At 38.6% G+C, this 20433-nt stretch overlaps 2 protein-coding genes and 5 long non-coding RNA genes across 17 annotated transcripts in view; 5 read left to right on the top strand and 2 right to left on the bottom strand.

The window, feature by feature from the left end:
- The window catches only part of LOC124312049 (band 4.1-like protein 4A), a 40241-nt gene extending 36754 nt beyond the window's left edge, over window positions 1-3487 (top strand). For 2 of the 3 annotated variants that reach the window (XM_046776474.1, XM_046776473.1), the window contains exons 17-21: window positions 771-1004; window positions 1300-1785; window positions 1861-2440; window positions 2836-2960; window positions 3178-3487. In XM_046776474.1, coding sequence (XP_046632430.1) covers window positions 771-1004; window positions 1300-1785; window positions 1861-2440; window positions 2836-2960; window positions 3178-3193 — 1441 coding nt within the window. In that variant the 3' untranslated portion in view covers window positions 3194-3487. The remainder of the gene's footprint in view (window positions 1-770; window positions 1005-1299; window positions 1786-1860; window positions 2441-2835; window positions 2961-3177) is intronic. The other variant, XM_046776475.1, reaches the window with a different exon arrangement.
- Window positions 3488-5370: 1883 nt separating this feature from the next.
- LOC124312228 lies at window positions 5371-8256 on the top strand. Of its 6 annotated transcripts, XR_006910420.1 has the most exons (8): window positions 5371-5569; window positions 5919-5985; window positions 6081-6180; window positions 6670-6744; window positions 7140-7312; window positions 7377-7673; window positions 7771-7934; window positions 8047-8256. It is a non-coding gene; the product is annotated as an uncharacterized LOC124312228 (long non-coding RNA). The 6 variants fall into 6 exon arrangements; XR_006910417.1 differs by lacking the exon at window positions 5919-5985; XR_006910418.1 differs by lacking the exons at window positions 5919-5985; window positions 6670-6744.
- A 178-nt stretch (window positions 8257-8434) lies between these two features.
- Window positions 8435-9318, top strand: LOC124312231. Its single transcript, XR_006910423.1, has 3 exons — window positions 8435-8671; window positions 8733-8895; window positions 9080-9318. It is a non-coding gene; the product is annotated as an uncharacterized LOC124312231 (long non-coding RNA).
- Window positions 9319-9382: 64 nt separating this feature from the next.
- Window positions 9383-10440, top strand: LOC124312224. The gene is made up of 3 exons (XR_006910410.1): window positions 9383-9522; window positions 9679-9876; window positions 9974-10440. It is a non-coding gene; the product is annotated as an uncharacterized LOC124312224 (long non-coding RNA).
- A 112-nt stretch (window positions 10441-10552) lies between these two features.
- LOC124312222 lies at window positions 10553-11131 on the top strand. Its single transcript, XR_006910408.1, has 2 exons — window positions 10553-10587; window positions 10682-11131. It is a non-coding gene; the product is annotated as an uncharacterized LOC124312222 (long non-coding RNA).
- Window positions 11132-11738: 607 nt separating this feature from the next.
- LOC124312221 lies at window positions 11739-13471 on the bottom strand. The gene is made up of 5 exons (XR_006910407.1): window positions 13381-13471; window positions 13092-13315; window positions 12929-13032; window positions 12616-12850; window positions 11739-11801 (listed from the first exon to the last, which is right to left on the bottom strand). It is a non-coding gene; the product is annotated as an uncharacterized LOC124312221 (long non-coding RNA).
- A 935-nt stretch (window positions 13472-14406) lies between these two features.
- On the bottom strand, window positions 14407-20402 carry LOC124312055 (DNA excision repair protein ERCC-5-like). 4 transcript variants are annotated; one of them, XM_046776486.1, is made up of 14 exons: window positions 20311-20402; window positions 20139-20226; window positions 19973-20053; window positions 19820-19914; window positions 19560-19762; window positions 19283-19493; window positions 17826-19157; window positions 17534-17747; window positions 17409-17468; window positions 17255-17345; window positions 17091-17173; window positions 15237-15424; window positions 15006-15171; window positions 14407-14922 (listed from the first exon to the last, which is right to left on the bottom strand). In XM_046776486.1, the coding sequence occupies exons 2-14, from the start codon at window positions 20224-20226 to the stop codon at window positions 14645-14647; spliced, it is 3090 nt and encodes a 1029-aa protein (XP_046632442.1). In that variant the 5' UTR covers window positions 20311-20402; the 3' UTR covers window positions 14407-14644. The 4 variants fall into 4 exon arrangements, 3 of the variants coding, with proteins under 3 accessions (XP_046632442.1, XP_046632441.1, XP_046632440.1); XM_046776485.1 differs by having other exon boundaries at window positions 20290-20353; XM_046776484.1 differs by having other exon boundaries at window positions 20139-20333.
- Window positions 20403-20433: the final 31 nt, after the last annotated feature.

Here is a 20433-nt window from a genome sequence, read left to right as displayed (position 1 = left end):
CTTGTTTGGTCAAAAGTCATTGACCTTGTCGATCTTTTTGGACTTGCGCGCGCATTTTTCAGAAAATCGATACAGGCAAAAGAAATAGCAATCATTTACTTGAAGGCCGGCTTGTACGATGTTTTTCGTGTTCATCCCCATATGCGGCCACTTTGATGATGGGAAAGTTGGGAGGAGGTAAAATTCTTGGCGTCTTCTGGTGAAAGATTTGCAGGGCCCATATTTAGAGCGGCTCCACCGCGATAGACGCGCAGCACGGATCGTAATGATGTTAATGTATAACAGCGCAGAAATGGCTTCAAAGTAAGCGAGCGAATTTACGGCGGGTAGTGGGAATGAACAACATGGATACGACCAATGTCCGATGATTCAGGAGGGAAAAATCCCACTCCAAGACCTTAACCCATTGAAAGACACAATGTCTATGTTTTCTTTAGAGTCTGACAAGTTGACCCGAGGGTTTCCTATTAGTTAATTCACTTGACTAGTCATTTAGAGCTCTCTGAACTCTCCAAATTGATTTTCACGAAGAGAATAGAAAGTAGAGTGGTCGGGACTGGGGAAACGGGAAATGCTAATGTTTCATTGGGTAAAAGACGTGGGAGGTGACCGAGTCCATCGTCTGCAGATGATTCAATCGGAGAAACTTTCCAATCCAAGTGTTGATCCATTATTCATTCGCATTTAATGTATTCAAGTACATTACAACGTGTTCTCGCCCATGTGGCAATCCATTTGAATTGAATGTTTTTTTTCCCGTACGATTCCAGGTACCCGGAGGAGAGGAAGATCATATCGGTGGATAATGACAGCCCACCGCCACCTTACTCTCCGCCGCAGAATGTGGACGCGCTGGCGCAGTCCCTCGGCTCGTTGAGTATTCCACCTGCCAGTCGATCACGTGGAAGACTTGACATAAACACCAATAATTCATCTCTTACTCACTCTCGACCGGCTCGAACGGCGCCCACTTCCAATCCGCCTCCACCTCCTATCGCGGCCAGGTAAAAACAAAAAAAAAATTTGACCGACGGAACTTCTCTATATGGTTCTGCTCTCCTCCAACGGAAGAAATCAAATTCGGCAACTCGTAAAAAAACAAAATTCAGAATTTCTATCGATTCTCTATCTTGATGGCCACTGTTTGATTGCATTCCCATTTTGGCCCGTTCTCTCTCTCTCTCTCGATTGGAATTTATTTTTTTCTACGGCATTCGAGCTGTTTGATTACGAAATGATGATGGAACTTTGGCAATCTAATCTTATTTATTCGAACAATGTCCCGTTTCTGGTATATAGGCCTCCTCCAGCTCCCATACCGGGACCCAAGCCCAATAAACCAGCGAGGCCACAGGGTGATTTCTCATCGATTCAATCTTCGTCGTCATCGTCTTCATACTCTCCTCAGTACTCGATGGCCAGCGCTCCATCTGCCCATCACCCGGGAAACAATGCGGTGGCCAACGGTTACCACTACACACAACCCGGCACCGCAGCGGGTCACGCTCCACTACAGCCCCAGTATGGCAACAGCAATAACAGCATCAACCACCACAACAACATGCAGTATCATCATCAGGAGAATCGGCGAGCCACAACTCTGCCTCCACCGCTGCTGCCGCCGCCTCCGCCGGCCAGCAATTCTTCGGCTTCGTCGTCGTCTTCGGCTTTTAACGGGTTCCATTATCCGTTTGCTCCGCAGGCCAACGCACCGGCACCCATCAGCCCACATCACGTGGGCCTACCGTTGACTGGATTTTCGATTAATAACCATTCAATCCCCTCGTAAGTGGCATGACTTATGGCTTTGGCATCTAATAACCATTTGTCTGACACGTTTGATTGCATTTTCGCCAACAGTCCTCAGGTTCCGACTGGGTTGAATCATCAGCAACAGGCCGCGAAGAATTCTTCTGGGGCCCCGCTGGCCCTGCCGCGTTTGAGCGTGCCCACCATTCCGGCTCCATCCATCCACAACAGCAGCAGCAGCAACAACGGCATTCACCCAATGGAGAAACAGAATAAGTCGTTGATGCCGATGTCTCCGCTTGCCAACGGTGTTACGGTAACCAACCAGTTGCAATCGAACCTTGGCGACATGCTCTCGCGCCAGACAATTCAGACGAAATATGTCACACGACCGCAGACTCCAGTCACACCCCAGACTTTTGCGATGAACCCTCCTACTTCTCTCCCTTATTATCCTGGGCAATACCACCAACGCTTATCCCAGCCTCAGTGTCAGACCATGACTTTACCAGGCCGGGGCAACCGGTCTGGCAACAACACGCGCACTAATATTCAACATTGTGTGATGGACGGCAAGTTCGCTATTCAACCTACGCCGACATTTGCTTTCCCTGACCATAATCCTCAATCTGCCAACTGGCACGCAAGCCTACCTCGTCTGGTCCGACACCTCCCAGCTGCAGCTCAACAGGTAAGGCTTTTTCAATGATTTACAATATTCTATTCCACGTAAAGCATTACGGTATTAGGTGGCTTTTGTTTTAATTTGACCCATTGTCACTGGCTTTTATCATTTGATCGGAAACCCCTTAGCTAAAGAATGTGTGGCATTAATGTCGACGAAATAAGAGCCAGTGATAAAGGTGTGCTTGGTTGGTTAATTGTTGTCATGGATGCATACTACAATGCTTGGTGTGGCTTGTGTAATTGGTTAAGTGTTTAACGTGTTTTTATTTTCTACTGTTGGAAGGCAACCACTGTAGTGCAATTTGATTTACGGAATGTTTTTTTTTTCTTTGTGTTTGTGTGTGTCTGTGTGTTGGGTTATTCGTTGCTTTGGCCTTGGTGTGCGGGATGCTAAATCAGAATGGGAACTCGGCCATTGGTTATCAATCGACTTTACCTCCGGAAAATGAGTTGAATAACAATCGACGAGCCTCCAGCCTCGAACTGATCCTCTCGCCCATGAGAGAGAGCACTCTACAGCGCAAGTAAGTTAATGAACATGATTGACTTGACTCTCTTTGTCGACTATTGGCATGCACTCTATGCTGCTGCATGGAACTACAGACTTACTGCCGTCTATCTTCTGCAAAACGAACGAGGGAGACTGATGTGTTTTGCGCACGAGAGCATGGCTTCGAGGAAATGAGATCGAGCTCGGTGGATTGATATTCGTGTCCTTATGTATTCGTTTCGTTTGAACAGGAAACGCGCGACGTAAACTTCAACACAGCAATTATCGACGAACTGAGGACATTCTTGTGAACGGCCATCTACCCACAAAACTACACTTTTTAATTGACAGTATTAAATGGTTTTACATAATACACTGTACATGTTTCGTTGTCAGATTTTACCATATTCAATCTTTCGTTAAGTGAAACAATCAATATAATTTTTTTTCTTTTCGATTACGCATTTTAGAAAAGGCTTGTCGTGTAATTACATATTATGTCACTATACTCATGAAAACGGTTACAAATACACAACATGACAAAACCGTTCTTTTTCAGGACATATTGTGCATTCCTTAACTATTTTACTAATACGCCCACTGAAAACACTCATAGAGGAATTGCTATGCTAAAACTTGTATTAATGATAGAAGCACTATAGTGGAGTAAAGTTATGCCAAAAGGCTATGTTAACCTAGAACAAATTGCAAGAATTGATTTTTTTAATGAGCTTTATTACTATCAAGGTAATAAAGAGTTGTTTAAAACCCTCCGAAGAAATAATTATATTTACTATTAAAAATATTGGATTTAAATTATGGTGTTAATAGGACTTAAGTAAGGCAAAATCATAGATTAACTTTAAGTATGAATAACTAAAGAAAAAGTCCTATTAACACCATATTTCAACGATCGATTCTTATACGCTAGGATGTTCTTTATTTGTTAACAACAATAGAAAAAATTTAGGTCCTATAGTTTATAAGTTATCGTCACTTTAGTTAGGGACTATCGGGCATAAGAGACCGTGTTAAACCTTTTTGGCGGCACTGTAAAATTTTTAAAAATTTCACAACTTCTAAATTATACAACTAAAATACCGTTCAACAGAAAACATTCATATTTGGTGATATGATGTAGCCTATCACAAGGTTTCATTTCATGATTTTTTTTTTTATTTTTAATATTTTAAATTCGGTACTTAATTAAAAGTTTAATGAAATTTTTAATTTAAATCCAATATTTTTAATAGTAAATATAATTATTTCTTCGGAGGGTTTTAAACAACTCTTTATTATCTTGATAGTAATAAAGCTCATTAAAAAAATCAATTCTTGCAATTTGTTCTAGGTTAAAATCTAACTTTACTCCACTACTATTGTACTCAACTTTACCATTCTTAACTTTCAGGGAAAATCGGCCAGGAAAATTCTCGATTTTTTCCAAATTTTGGATTTCTTTAGAAACAGATAGAATTTTGAAGTAAGCTTTATTAATAATTAAGTTTTAAAGCTTTCAAAAAATTTCAAAATGGTTTGCCTTAGGTTTGGATGTGTTTTTTGAAAATTGAAACCAATTTTTAACACTTTACATTTACATGGAGGAGATGCCGTGGCAATAAAAGATTTAACCGGAGGAGATTGTTTGGAGGAAAGAAAGTTTATGAAATCCCCCACCAGGTGCCACTGCAGTTTATGAGTTTAATAACAACAATGGCTGCCATTTCTCCACATTGATTAGTGCTAAGTGTTACCACAGACTAAGAGGGTAAAGACTACGAACGGCTATAAACCCCTTGAAGCGATGCGCGTCCTATGCCGTATGGTGGCGCGTCGAGCACACTCTACCAAAGCCATTATTTTTCCTTTTTCCCTACTGATATGAGTCTTCACACACCGTAAATTTGTAAGTGAACCATTAATATTTCAATAGTGAATTTTTGTGTAAATATAGCTTAGATATCCACCATGTTGTGTGAATTTTTTTAAATTTATATGTGATCTCTAGACACAATCTAAAAATTCATTTATTAAACCCCCTTTTGCCCATTTTCAAGCCCAGGAAACAGCGTTTCAAGATTTTCTGAAATGGGCCTGAAAATCGTGAAACGCTGTTTCCTGGCCCTGAAAATGGGCAAAAAGGGGTTTTAAATAAAGGAATTTATAGATTGTGTCTAGAGATCACATAGAAATTTGAAAAAATTCACACAACATGGGGGATATCTAAGCTATATTTACAAAAAAATTCACTATTGAAATGTTAATGGTTCACTTACAAATTTACGGTGTGTGAAGACTCATATCAGTAGGGAAAAAGGAAAAATAATGGCTTTGGTAGAGTGTGCTCGACGCGCCACCATACGGCATAGGACGAGCATCGCTTCAAGCATTCCTCTTAGCCCTATCCCCGATCGTAGTCTTTACCCTCTTAGTCTGTGGTGTTACGTTTCGATGCAGTATGAGATGAACATTTTTTAAATGTTTGTTTTAGCAGATTAATTATTGTCAGCCTTCATAGTTCGTTTTCTTGTAGATTATGTGAAAGTCGTGCTGGTATTGCGACCATATCTAAAGGGATTGTGGCCCACTTAAAGCGTGGTTAAAGTGAGTACTATAACTGAACCCAGAGAAAAGAAGAAGAAGGTAATGCAATTCCTCGTATGTCTTTTTACAAGTACTGTAGATCAAGAGTATTCTTTCTAAGAATAGTGTAATCCCACATGAAAGGTGAATTGAATGATTCAAGCTGTTTCTCTTGCTAAAAGTTGTAAAAGTAGTGAAGTAGTGAGTAATGCCGGTGATACTAGCATATTTAAAGTTTAACTCGGTTCACGTGAGTGCCAAATGTTAACTCCACCTTAAGAAAAGAACACAAAGTCATCATATATCTTCTTACATAATAGTTTTTCTGCCTTGTCAATTTAATACTTTGAATTTTTATTTCTTTACTTCTATTTCCACATGATGAATAGGATGTTTTATTTTTTAACAGCGAAATTTCTGTGTGAAAGGAGAATTTAATGATCCAGGTTGTTCTTCTATTAGCAGTTGTAAACAAAGTAAATAAGAGTTAGAAAAATGCAAAATCTAACTAAAATTCTCTGCGTGTATTTTTATTGTGAAGTATAAATCAATTCCTGTTATTCTCTTTCAGGTCACGATCAGAATTATTGAAAATATTCTGCCCAAGGAATGACGCCTTAAACGATGAAATTGCGGAGGCGATCTTCAACAGTATTGCGTAACAATATTGCGTAAGTATGCAGTTTTTTTAGGTCATTTTAGTTCGTCTTGATTAGCTAGAGTTTTAGTTAGTCTCGATTAGCTAAAGCAGGGATCGTTTTTATTTGAGTTTTAAATTTTCAACATTTCTTGTTTGCAGCGCTAATTGGCTAAAGCATGGCTTTCAGCTGTAGGAAACATAAGTTTCAGTTACTTTTACTTTAAACAATTCTAAATAAATTAATTGGCAGCTAACTTAAGATAATGTTGTAGATAATTTATCGTAAATTTTCAGGCAACAAAGTTTACTTGTTAGATTTTTGATAATTTGCTCTTTTTGTTTACTTCCGGTTTCTAAATTAGTTAATAGTTCTGTAAATATTCATTTGACGCACAAAAGAACCAGATTTTCGTAATCCTCGTCAAATTTCAAAACATAGTTTTACTTGCGCATACTTTATTGTGGCAGAAACGCGTTGTTCATGTAACAGGGTGAATTTTTTCCTCTTTTGTTCATGCAGCATCAAACGACAAGCGATAGGTTCCGGCGGTCATCAACTATTCAAGATGGTAGACATGTCAATGTAAAAGACAGGGTAAGGGTAGCTCCTGTAAATTTTATTCATTTATGTTAAATAGCTGCTAGTAGGATCTCATTTTTGATTTGCGGTTACAAAATCCATAGCCCCAGAGTTCAGGTATGGTCAATCAAGCATTTGATTTGCGTTTTAGATACTCCTAAATCAGTTGTGAAAATAGGATTCCCCCCGCCCCCCGCTTCTCCTGGATGGTTACTTAGGATCATTGAAGTTCATTTTTTGAGTTATGCGTTGTGAACGTAGCGGCGGACGAACTCTGACAGTTTATCGAGCTTTAGCAATTGCGTCTAATTTCTTATTTTATTGATTTTATTCAACCGTTTTATGAGAAGCTTTGATTTATATTTTTTTATATTCATAATTTACCTTTTTTTATCCTTTTTTTTTTTTAGATTTTCATTTCCGACCGCACGTGCAAGGATTATGTGTTTGAAACTTAGATAAGTTTGCAGTAGAATATTAGGAAAAAAAACCGACTGTCCTTCAAACGGTTCGAATGGAAGATTTATTCATTCACCGAAGAAACGAGTCAAATGACTCAAATGTCAAATGTGGTATTTTTTAAGTGACTAAAATTTAAGCCGTTATCATTTATGATTTGATATTTATTTTGATATCGGTTTTTGTAGACCCATCCCCAGCAACGTCAACCTGCAGAAAGAAAAAGGCCAGTTTCTATGGCGTTGACGCTCGAAGGTCACGGAGATCATTACGTAAAACGTGTCTTGCAGTGGTGTAGAGGTTGGGTGAGAACGACACGTGTTGCTTTATTATCAAAAAGGTCCAATAGCCGCTAGGCTTAGGAGAAGAGGGTGAGAAAAAAATCGTATAAAGGAGAGAGAAAAGGTTGTTGAAACCAGTCGAGTGAGAATCTCCGACCTGGCAACAACTTCATTCTTCGTCGTAATATCAGTTCGCAATCATGGGTAAATGTTCATTTTTATTTCAAGTCGTGAATCATTCTATCTTGTTTTCAGTTGTTGATATGACTAGTTAATAATGTTCAAATCGTGTATTGTATAGTTAATTATGGCGTTGTGTTGCTGCCGGGTGTTGCATCGTTGATGTCGACTGCGAGAGAAATTTGTATAAAAGGAAAGAGAATAGGCGACAGAAGTCAATCAAGTGAGCATCTCCGACCCGTCAAAAACCGCATTCTTCGTCGTATTAACAGGTTGCAACTACGGGTAAAAATTCTGTATTGTTACGTGGAATTTTGTATCAATTTACATTTTTTTCTATTTGATAATATTCTCGTTATAATTGAATATTGTCTCATATAACTATGGCGTCGTACAGCTATTGGTTGTTTCGTCGATTTCTGGGTCGACCACTGGTGTGCTGATGCCCCTGGGTATGGCGGATACCAAACCGCAACGCCGCCGCCTTACTACACAACAACATACGCAACGACAAGTTACTACACCGAGTTTGCACAGTTAGGTTTACAGTTACACCACCAAGGGTCCAGGTACACCACAACTTTTGCTGCTCCGAGCTACTACACCGAAGACCAGAAGTTTTATTCTTCCCCGGGCTACACTACTGTAAAGGTTCCGGAAGAATTAACAATTGGGTGCAACATGATCCGTTACACTACCAAATCGCATGTGCACACCTCCTAGGCTCCTAAGTACTACACCACCAAGTCACCTGAGTCTACACAACTACCTATACTGTACCAAGTACTACAGGAAGGCTCCAAAGTACTACAGCACTAAGGCACCGGACTACTACACGACTATATATGCTGCCCCAACCTACGACACTGAGGCTACAGCTTATTACACCACCAAAGCGGTCGAACACAGTGGTACCCAAGTACGATGGAAATCTGTCCAGTGAGCATTTCCGCCACCCAACAAGGCAGCCCCGAAGTTTCGAATAAACTTCGTTTCAAATAGTGGAACGGCAAATAGCGAGGGTGAGCTCTTTATTATTGTAATTTTGTGGAACATGTACTTATGACACGTTTTTCTTTCTAGTCTCTTTTTCGAACAAGACGAATTCTATTGCAATCCCTTTAAGATAGCGGCGGCGTTGCAGTCGTACGTTGACAACGCGTCCTTAAACTTGACATTGTTGGTCGGAAAGCCTAACTTTATGATGGCCGTACCATCACCTACGACAAGTGCCTTATTGCCACAGGTAAACATTTTATGCTCAACGAAATTCGTCTTTAAAAGGTAAAAGTCTTAATGATTACACCTTTATGGATTGTTGAATAACTTTGATAATCTTCCTGCTAGATAGTATCTGAGAGCCTGTTTAAACTAGCGATTTATTTCTATAATTACGAATTACTCTAAATATGGCCTTATTTTCTTGCTAGGTGGTAAACGAAAATCTTTGCCAATCCCTGAGCGGTGCCCCTAAATATGTCCACGAGGAAGTGACGCAACATCTATGGCCCAGTCCTCTCTAACTATTTGAGCCAATTGACTTTCGAGAAGGTTTCCACCTTCTCTCCACCTTCTCGCGGAAGACGTTTATGTGTTGCCCAAAGCTAATGTTGAGGGTGTAAGTCTGGAAGACAACAAGGTCGCATTGACCTTAAACGATGATCAAAAGGTAATTAATTATTTCAATACATGTCTTAGAGATGTTTATAAAAATCTAAAAATTATTTCAACAAATTTAAACTGACCATGTCGTCGCTGCTGTCGGTTTGGACGTAAACACGGATTTGGCTGTCGCTTTTGGATTGAAATAGATTCCAATTTTGGTGGTTATCGAGTCAATGCTGAGCTTTAAGCACGGCCAAACGTCCGGTTGGTAAGAATCCTTGAACATTTTTCATTTCATATTAATTGTAATGCTTGTGATTAAAACTTAACCAACATCGACTGCTCTGATGTTGTTGTTAGGTAGTTCAGTAGTTGGTAGATATGAAGTTCTTGTTAAATTAGTTTCTAATTATTGGTTTGGGAGTTTATTTTTTATTAGGCTGGAGATGCTGCCTTCTTTTGTGATAGCAAATTGGTTCGTCATCTTATGAAACATCACCACCATGCTGTTGTATTAGGGCGATTGGCTGGAGAGAAGAATACTGGCAACGAAACACGGATGAACAACTGCAGTGCACTGTCTCCAAGTGCATTCTTCTTCGTATTATTAGTACGCAATCGGGTAAATATTCTGTTTCATGGAGTTCGTATAAATTGTTTGTTTTTTATCTGTTCATGTACCATATTGAATATTAATGTTCAAATTATTTACCGCATAGTTGATTGTGATGTCGTGATGTTGCTGTTTGCCGTGTCGTTGAAGGCTGGGTCGATCACTGGTGTACCGATGTCTCCTGGGTGTGGCGGATACCAAAGTACCACGCCGCCGCCTTACTACACAACGACAACATTCGCAAGAACCGGTTACTACACTGAGGCATACAATTACTACACCAATAAGGCTCCAGAGTATTACATAGTAGCTAATGCTGCCCCGAGTTACATCATCAAACGTACTACACCGAGGCTCCCAAGTACTACACCACCAAGTCACCGGAGTAATACACGTATGTTGCCCAGCTTACTACACCGAGGCTCCAACTTATTACACCACTAAAGCGGCTGAACACTACACCAAGCCACCTAAGTACTACACCAACAAGGCTCCAGAATATTACACCACAACTTGCGCTTCCCCGAGCCACTACACCGAAGCCCCGAAGTATTACTCTGCCCCAAGCTACACAACTACAACTGAGGCGGCCAAGTATTACGCAGCCCCGACTTACTACACAGCTGCTTCGTACTACGTTGAACCGGAATACTACACCGAGGCTCCAGTTTACTACACCACAACCCACGCTACACCTAGCTACTACACCGAGGCCCCTAAGTACTACGCTACCAAGGCACCTGAGTATTATACCACTACTTACGCTACTCCGACCAGCTACACCGAAGCTCCGAACTATTGACTCTATCCCGAGTTACTACACCACTAAGGCACCTGAATATTACACCACACCCTACGCTTCTCCAACTTACTACAAGGACGTTTCTTAATACTAGAGTCCAATTTTAATCATGTTCAGATATGTCGGTCATATCTTAATAGTTACTAGTCACTGGAAATTGTTGATTTTCAATGACAAAATAATTTTTTTAAACCTGGGTTATCATTATGTACGACTTTTCTTGCCACCTAAAAGCCTTTGACATTGCGACGTTTTCTGATTTTTATTGGATCTTTCCTACTTCGCATGTTGGAGGTGACCTATTGCCCTAGTCGCTTTGCATTCCGACATGTTCTAGTGTTTGGACAAACTTCATTTAAAGGGCAAGTTACGAAAGAGACATACTGTGGTGTTTACTAAAAATTTTTGATGTTAACAGCTCTGTTTTTAACTTTAGTTGGCGTAACATATGAGTTGCAGATAGTGTATGGTTTCTCACAGAAGTTTATTTGAAGGGTCTGGAGTTGATCAGTCACTTGCATATAACTTTTAAAGTAAAATTTCAAAGTTGTAAAAAATATACAAGTCGTCAACTAAACATTTTTTTATTATACATTATGAGACACAGCAAACAAAATTATCAAAAGGAATTGCTTTATTGTCCCACCTCCACCCACAATTCCACCACATTTTATACATTCACATACATACATACATACACTTAAGTTAACCCGTTGGCTGCCACGCCATACAACCCGTAGGTTGCTCTCTACTACTCTACGCGCCACGTCTGAAGGATCCGTGACCAAAGTGGGACTTGCCATTGCTGACAAGTACGGGCTGACACGGTGACAGGAGAATCCATCACCGTATCGACAAGGGGGAAGTCCCTATAGTGCATTGCCTTATCAGGCGCCTTGCGGCAAGTTTTGGGCTGGTGCGACTTTCCAACCCCGCGGCATGAAAACCACGAGACCGAACAGCTCACGCAGCCCGTGCTAAGGAGATAGGGGAGGACAAAGGCGTGGCAGACAACGGGTTAACTAACACTAACACAAACATATTACCAACAACAAATGATGATCCACGCTGACAATTTGGAGATACCGGCGATGTTTTGGTGTGCATCTTCTCGACGTCTCTTCTGCATTACCTGATTAAAGAGGAAACAATTCTTATTTAGTGACATGCCAATAAAAGTTACATAATACAGATAGAAACAATAATCACGTTTTTAGCTCAAATATTTAAATATGCAATTTTTTAAAGTTTAAATCAAGCTTGCAATGTTGAGAACTGTAAACAGAACAAAGCTCACTTGCTAGTCTCTAAAAAAAAATTCCGGAAGTATACCGGAAGTAACCACAGCGCCTCAACCATTGAGCTGTCGTCAGATTAAACCACATATTCGTGATCCCCATGAAATTTGGGGTCGATTAGGTGTGATTTAAACGAAATCCAAAATTTGGCAAAAATCGAGAATTTTCCTGAACTATAGTTCAGGAAAATTTTTGAAACCGGAAGTACGCGTACGTAAAAAACAGAAGATGAACTTTACCACACATTTTACGAGGATCACGAATATGTGGTTCTTTTGTACGTCAGATTAATATTTACTAAACTACTGACAGAAATGAGAAAACCGGAAGTAGGAAAAAAAAACACATTTTTAAAAATCTAACAAGTGAGCTTTGTTGGGAGAATAGTTATCGTTAATTATCGCTAAATATTTTAACAAAATAACTGCCAATAAATGTTTAAAAAGATGTGCAAAGTAACTGAAACTGACTGTTTTGACAGCTGCAAATTTTCAAAAAGCCATCTAGCTTTAGAAAAAAGAAACTTCCAAGTAAAACTTTGTTTGCGCGCAAGAAGGGCCTGATTTTGGAATAATTACACAGACACAGAGTTTAACGCAACTATATTATTAGAAGATAATCTACGAAAGTAAGTCAATTGTCGGGTACCTGGGCATAATCCCGTGGTGAGTAACTGTAGGTGTGTATCAGCAAAGGGTAGCGACCACTGAAGTGTTCCAACTCGTCGGTGAAGTAAGACACTCGTCGGTGAAGTTGTAGCAGCAAAAGCAGTGAAGCTAGATGAGTGTACGTCAGGAAGATAAGGATGGAGCAGAACGTTGCTGGATGTCCCTCTTCCTTCATGGACAAAGGTCAGCATTGGCTTAAGGATCTATTACATGCTCTGTCAAAAAAAAAGTATTGCATTAATGTCTTTAATGAATTGAAAATATAACAGTTAATAAAGCATTTCAATCTTTACCTATACTAACAAGCACACTGAAGTTTTCATGATGAAATACCGCAAAAATGGAAATCACAGCAACCAACAGCCTTACTCCTCAGGTTGCGGTAAATTTCCTGATGCTAAAGAAAGTGTCATTAAGTATTGCAGTAGCATGGTGATAGGTTATATTGATGCTTACCTTTATCATATGGGTGAATGGTGCTGAAGTGAGTAAGGCATTTGACGTGGTGTGGTTGGTGTGGTAGCAGTAATGGGGAAATACCTTGTCTCCGCACATTTGTATTCCACGATATGTGAGCTTCACACATGAGTTTTAGGCTTTTGACAACATGATGGGTCTATTGGATGGAAAGTGACTGAGTGCTATTAAGTCAACTTTTTGGAATGACTGACAGTATGCATCTAAAATTTGAAGAAATAAGTTGGTACACTATAAAAATAAGGAAATTAGGTCAAGATAAACCTACACTTGATACGAAGTTCAATTTGGTACATGAAATCACAGGAATATAAGTATTTTATTAGCATCCAATTGTTTCGCCCATTTTGCCTCGTATCACGATGTAAAAACAACAAGGGCGACACTAGTGACATCTGGGCATGAGTTTTGTACTTGGTTGCACAGTCGCAGCTCAAAATATCGGAGTTCAGGAGTTCTATTGTCGCGTGTGGAGTTCTACAATCGGGTATTTTTTAATAAAATATTGTGGTCCTATTGTCGGCATAAAATCATCGGTTTAAGTCCAGAATGAGGCCCTATCATCAAAGTGTCAGAGCTGGAACGCATCAAATGCGAAAACAGCCTCCTAAACGCAATCTTGGAATTTGTCAAAGATAGTCAGATTGCAGAAAAGCTGACAAAACACGACGAATTAACTTCTCCTAATTTCGAACTGGAAAGCGAAAAATCTTTGCTAAAGCTAGATAATGACAATCTGAAGAAGGAGGCTGAAGATTCCCGAAAGGAACTTGAGAGATTAAAACATAGTATCCTCTTGGCTGTCCTGAAATTTTTAATTCTCTTGTGTTCCAAGCAAAAATCGACAAAGTAGGCTGAAGAGCATAAGTGGAGGCACTATTAGAAGCTCTGGCTTCACTGCAAGAAGCAGTTAAACATACCAACGACGCAGCTAAAGCAACGAAAACAGAAAGCGAATCGATGAATTCTCGTGCGACCAAAACCGAAGCAGGACGTAAAACGAGAACTTGGATTGAAAAACTGCTTGCCGTAAGCGTAAGACCCGAAAGTCGCAGTACGAAGATGAGTATACGCAAATTTTCTGGAAACTATAGGGCTCAAGATGGTGTAACAGGCCAAAAATATCCAAGATCAAGCGAACAACATAAAAGCAAAAGGCAAAGCGCTGAAAAAGAAAGCTAAAACACTTTCACGGAAATAACTCAATGACTCAATTCATTCTGATTTGCTACTGCGACCTTAAAAGAAATTTAAATTGTTGATTTAGTAAATATATTGACTTTCCGAAATGATATTTGGTAGAAGTTTTTTTTCGTGTTACTTCACACAACATTACCCGCGTTGGTATACGAGAGAAGGAGAGGGAGTGAAAAGAGAGAGAAAAACATTTATGAGAAAATTCGGTGAAACATCACAACATTCCATACACTAATTCAACTTAGATTTATCATTTATGATTTCAATTATCGTTTAAAAACAAACAAGCAAGTAAAGGCAAAGACTTGCGGTGCCTGTGTTACCGATGCTCTAATTTAAGATGAATTTGAATCCGACTCTGATAATTGCGCACGAGAAGACGCTGGTCGAGATTGACGAGAAAGACGTTTGCCACGACCCCTGGATTTCTTAAACAACTCAATTGCTTTTAATTTGTTTGCTACTAGTTTTTTCTTGTCATTTTCTTTTTGCCAGATGATTTCAGGTGCTTTGCTGCTGTCACCCGAAGTAGATGCCTTTGGTTCGTCTGAAACTTTTGTAGTTTTCAAAATCTTCTTACTACGTGCAGGTTGTTGACTTAGCTGTTCTTTTCCTTCAGTAGAAAAAACAATAGATAAGTAAATACATAATACGCCATACATTTAAGTTTAACGAGAACATAAATTATTTTTATACCTGTGGGTGCTTTGGAGTTGGAAGATGTTTTGATGGTGTTCTCTATTTCTGTATCTTCCCCACCAAAGTCAGCTTTGCGAAGAGCGTTCATAACTCTTTTACTGACTATAGTAGCCATTTTAGGTGGAAATTTTACAGAAAAGTAAGTATCAATTCTCGTTTGACACTGTTAAATGAGAACGTGAAAAATATCAAAATTTCCCACAAATTAAATATATTAGAACAGTATACTTGTTTGTCTTTGAATCTTTCGAGAACTGGGGTCACCACAGAGTTAAACTTATCTCGATTCCATCCAATTTTTTCATGAAGAAAATCTCGTAGCGCATCCATATCAGGATCAGTCCAAGAAAATTTACTGCGAGATGCATTAATTTCTGGATTGTGGTATGCGTCAACAACGGCTCTATTCGGAAAACCTACAATATAACATTTACAAAAATAAATGAATTACTGTAATTTATACGGAATGTCAAAGATTTTCGTATATATTTTAAATTAAAACGTGACGATTATTGATCAGACTCCGAAGAAGACATTTGGAGAAGAAAACATTTATTTCACTTCAGCTTTTCGTACAGCACTATTTTTCTCGTGCAAACTGATGTTCGATCTCGTAAATCCCAACTTCATTTTTTGCCTTTTCATCATATTCAACCCACTCTTTGTCAGACAAATCGACATCGCTAAATTTTGTTCCACTTTCTAACCCCTCAACGAGCCAACCATTCTAAAAACAATATAAACATTATTGAAAAGTGTTTAAATGGGCCAAAAATTTGACATACTCTTGGTGAAAAATCAGTTGGCTCCATACCACGACAGTCAAATTTAACTATGGTCTTAAATTTACCCTGGTCTTCATCATTATAAGATGTTAGGCTTTCAGGAATGATATCTAGATTGATTGATGTTAAATTATTTAGGACACTGAAATATTAAAATATTATATTATCTTTGATAATACCCATATTATTTTCTCGGGAACAAAGCTTACACTTGAACACTAAGTTTGCTGTCCCTCTCCCTCCCTTCACATCATTTGACTCAGACTGAGTGATGTAAATCCATTTATCTGACACTTCATTGCAACTTCCACATTTCACCTAATGAGAACAAGACAGTAAAATTGCCATTTAAGGGCAATCTGGAATGTTTTGGATTTGAATTTGGCTTGCCAAGCCAATACACAGGAATTTATGAATGTATACCTTAAGATACCAACGGAAATCTTCTCCATCAGATCGCAAATTGGTTACATTGTCAAGCCTTGCTCTGACTTTTAACCCAATTTTCTGAAAAATGAATGAATTTTTGACTTATTTAGACTACATTAAAATCAATATGGAAAAGTTAACTACATCATTGATTGTTTTAGTTACTTACAACCATCTTGTATCAAACCGTTACAATAATTAATTAAAGTTTTGATAAGAGTTGTATCAAATAAAATAGATAATGTCGATCCTGTCGATGGAGCCAGAAAAGAGAAAACCAAATATACAATCAAAACAATGTTAGCGACATATTGTCATCTGCTGGCGCGTTTGCCAAGTTAAGTATAACAACTTGCATCTATATGTTTTTGGATTTTTTTTTTTTACAATACAACTTCGTAACTCTTAAGTTATAAGTTATTACTTACTAGGAACCAGAGTATTATAATAATAATAATAATGTAATAGATAATAAAATATAATTCTATTGCTCTGGTAAAACAAACCGAACAAGCCCATGACTTTTGAGTTTGACTTCTAAATTCTAAATTCTTACTACAGATGGAAAATTAAGTTAAATATAGAATATCCCGCCAATCACGTAGTGAAAGCAAAATATGTAAGGCTTAACATGAGAATAAGACCTAAATGTAGAAAAAAAAATCTTAAAGTTGCAAGCAAAAAATATGCGTAACGCTTAAACATTAGAATGGGACCAAAATATTGTTTTACAAAATCTGTGAAGCAAAAATCAACAACGATCTAACGTTGTCAGTGGTCATCGCATCAATAAACTTAGTTGGGGTGTACTGTAGTACGGAAAAGAGACGAGATAGATTTAGAGTGGAAATAGTTGTTTAGAACTTACCGGGTTTAACTTGTAGATTTCGTATTTTCTGTCGAATCTTATTCTCTGGAGGTGCATTTTTCTTGGCCTGGACTTTGTGAAGCCTGAATTTGGAATTTCAAAATTCACAAATGAGCCTGTTATGAGCCACAAATTAAAAAAAATTATTTAATGGATTTCTATACCAATTACTAAACTCTTCCAATGCTTCCAAACCAGGATTTGGAAATTCAGCTAAAATTTCTAGGGCACAAACCGGTCCGACACCTTGAATTCCTGTTGTATGCAGTGTAACATGAAAACTTTATAGACTCGATAATATTGCATGCCTATAAATACCTTCAGTATAATCGCTTCCGGTTAAAAGAGCCAAATGAACAAGTTTTTCGCGTCCTAGTTCTTGAAAAAAATGTGATAATTTAAGGATTTTTTGTGAACTAAAAATCGCAAAATAAAACACTTACTGAAAACATTGTATATGTCATCGGCTTCGAAGAATTCTACAAATTTCCCTTGATTAAAGAAATTTTTGTAGACTCGGCGTCCTCCAAACAGCCAGATATCGCTATCGTCCGTTATGGTGCCTTGAGTTAGACCAGCTTCGTCCAAGAAAGCGCACTGCGCCTCAGCCTCCATTGGAGCAACAAGATAAGGAATTCCAAATAGCCTCAGCAACTCCTACAATAATACAGCATTGTAATGCGTAAACATAACACCACACTTCTATAGCTACGGAATCAAGTAATAGAATCATACCTGGGATTCGGAATACATCTGGTCTGTAATAGATGAAGCTAGGCGTTCTTGCCGTCCATGTTCCTGAATTAAAATCGACTGCTCTTCGTTGATAACTCTTCCCATCTCTTCAAGTTCTTCTTTTCTCTTGGTTGTTATTGTGTGCACTACTGGTGGTGGTGGTGGCTCACTTAACTTCGCAGTTTTAGGCGAAATTTCAAAAGCCACTTGAGATCTAGAATTTTCTCCTGTTATTTCAACATTACGAACTTCAAAGCTACCTTCAACATCGTTTCTTTTGTGAGTATGGTGAGTATCTATCATTTTCGAAGTTTCTTCAATGGTATTAACTAAGGCATCCTGGGATAAGTTGTCACATTGGACAATTGGTGGTGGTTCAGTGGAAATTCTTGCTATAGGGATAGGAAGAGACGACACATGTTCCTTGATGAACGCTGAATTTTCTAATAAAGGTTTTTGCACCATAACTTCAATTACTTCCGACAAATTGTGCGGCTGCTCGCCAATAGTTTGACAGACAGGTAAAGAGTTTTCATCGCTAAGTTGTAAATCCGCTCCATGAGTTACTTGTGTTATTTCCGATAATATCAGAATATTTTCTTTTTCAAGAGTTGTAGTGGTTGATCTCAATATTGTTTCTTTACTAGTGGCTATTATGGACTCTGTTGCTTTGCATGACGTAGTGTTATCCACAGGCACAACGAAAACATCAGGTTCTTCCATTGACGAATCCGTTTCAACTGAGCTGAGATCATCCGATTGATGTGTTGGTTTTTCAGTTTTCGAGGGAACGGCAGAGGTAAATATATCAGCAAACATGTCGTCTTCTTCAGCTATTGCAGGATTGATCGGAATATCAAGGATGACTCTATTCCCAGGGTATGGTAGAGCTGATGGAACTTCTTCGAAATCCGAATCTTCGTCAGATGAACTAATACACATTACTGGTTCTTTTTTTTGTTCACTTCCAAATATTGCGAATAACTCTTGTTGACTAAATCCATCTTCATCCACTCCCAAAATTTGTTCGGTGGCTAGGTTCTTACTAACTGATGCGACTTTTATGGGCTGCTCTATTACGTTCGGGTCGGTGGCTTTTTTTGGTCCAATTTTTGTCGGTGACGTAGAGTGTTGTAAAGCTTTTTTAATCAATACGTAGTGAGTAGAATTGTCAGAAGCAATTTTGTGTGACTCAGCTACGTCTCCTTGATTTAATGCAAACTGCTCATGATTCTTTTGACCGATTTCTTTTACCACCTCATTCAGACGCTGTTGCAAATTTCTTCGCTTCAACAGCCTTTCCATTTGAAATCCAGAAAAATCATCAGCCTCCTGCATTTAATAAAATAATCCAACAGCGTTGAAACGATTAAATAAGAGAAGTCAAAAGAAGACCACGGGAATTATGATCCCCCCAAAAAAGGAATAAGCAGCAGGAAACATGCTACCAAAATTACCTGAGGCATTTGGTGAATCCTGTTCCAGGAAGATTGCTTACGGGTGTCTCGTAGTTCCAATAGAATTTCATGTTGTATTTCAGTTGGCAAAGCAAGGAAAGCTTCACTTGTAACATCTACTGAATGTATGTTGTGACCTTTCATATGTAAAGAAATTGCGCCCAGATTTCCATTTGCATCGTCGTCAAAATCTGATTCTGAAGAAACTTCCCTAAACATCAACATTGGTTATTAAAATGTTAAGAATTTTGGTGTCAAAGTATTAACAAAAGTATACTCAGTGTTTTGATTTGGAATTGGCGGAAGCTCAAATAGATCAGGTTCCAATTTTTTCTTTTTTAACAAAGGGGCTCCAGATTTCCCTTTATTTTTGCCAAGTTGTTTATTGATAACTTCTGACTTAATATAGTTTGAAAGGATTTTCTCTGCAACTAAATCATTGTTCTTAACAGCTGTATCTCTCCTGTTATGACGTGCAGCCTAAATTGTATTTTATGATTTCAAACATTTTGGAGTAACATGTAAAAATAAGTGTACCATGGTTTGTCGTTTCAGTACTGGAACCCCACCATCAAAAACAAATACTGGTTTGATTTTAAAAAACAATAGCTTGCAAAGACGGTGGCATAAACCTGATGAGATGATGAATTAATCTAAATTAATCAAATATAAGCCTTGTGAATGAATTACCCAATAAGTGGGCATTTGGTAATGGATTTCCTTGGGCATCCCGGAAACCTTTAGTTGCTTGATGAAGCCAAATAGACACATCTAAAAAAATGAAAAGAAACAATGATATTTTATGATCAGCTTTAGAGTGGAAACAGCACGTCGAAACACGTATTGAAGAACTTGCCAACAGCGAGAACTTTATTCTCAAGGGTTTCTAGCGGAACAGGTTTGCCAACCGGTTCTAGTAGATTCCACAATCCATGAACTCCCATCTTTGAATCCACAAATTATTTAGTAAAAGTTTTCCTTCATTCAAAAGAAATTACTGCTCTGACAGATGAGACAAGTTGTCTTACCTCACGGCATGCTTGTTTTCAAACAGAAATCTGAATATCTTCTGCTAGAATGGACAGAATTTCGTTTAGGTTGTGTTCACTAATGCTTCACCAGAGTTGGCTGCACTAATTCAATATAACAAA

This window comes from Daphnia pulicaria, chromosome 8 (genome assembly GCF_021234035.1).
Source record: "Daphnia pulicaria isolate SC F1-1A chromosome 8, SC_F0-13Bv2, whole genome shotgun sequence".
Taxonomy (NCBI): domain Eukaryota; kingdom Metazoa; phylum Arthropoda; class Branchiopoda; order Diplostraca; family Daphniidae; genus Daphnia; species Daphnia pulicaria.
Note: the sequence above shows the minus strand (reverse complement) of the source record. Positions and strands in the feature narration are given on the sequence as shown.

Bases quoted from the DNA above. Each gene is read 5' to 3' on its own strand.
- LOC124312055 (XM_046776486.1), bottom strand. From the start codon at position 20,226: ATGGGAGTTCATGGATTGTGGAATCTACTAGAACCGGTTGGCAAACCT. The intron at 19,915-19,972 runs GTAATTCATTCA...TCATCTCATCAG, and splicing joins ACCAAATGCCCACTTATTGG to GTTTATGCCACCGTCTTTGC. The intron at 19,494-19,559 runs GTATACTTTTGT...GTTGATGTTTAG, and splicing joins ATTCCAAATCAAAACACTGA to GGAAGTTTCTTCAGAATCAG.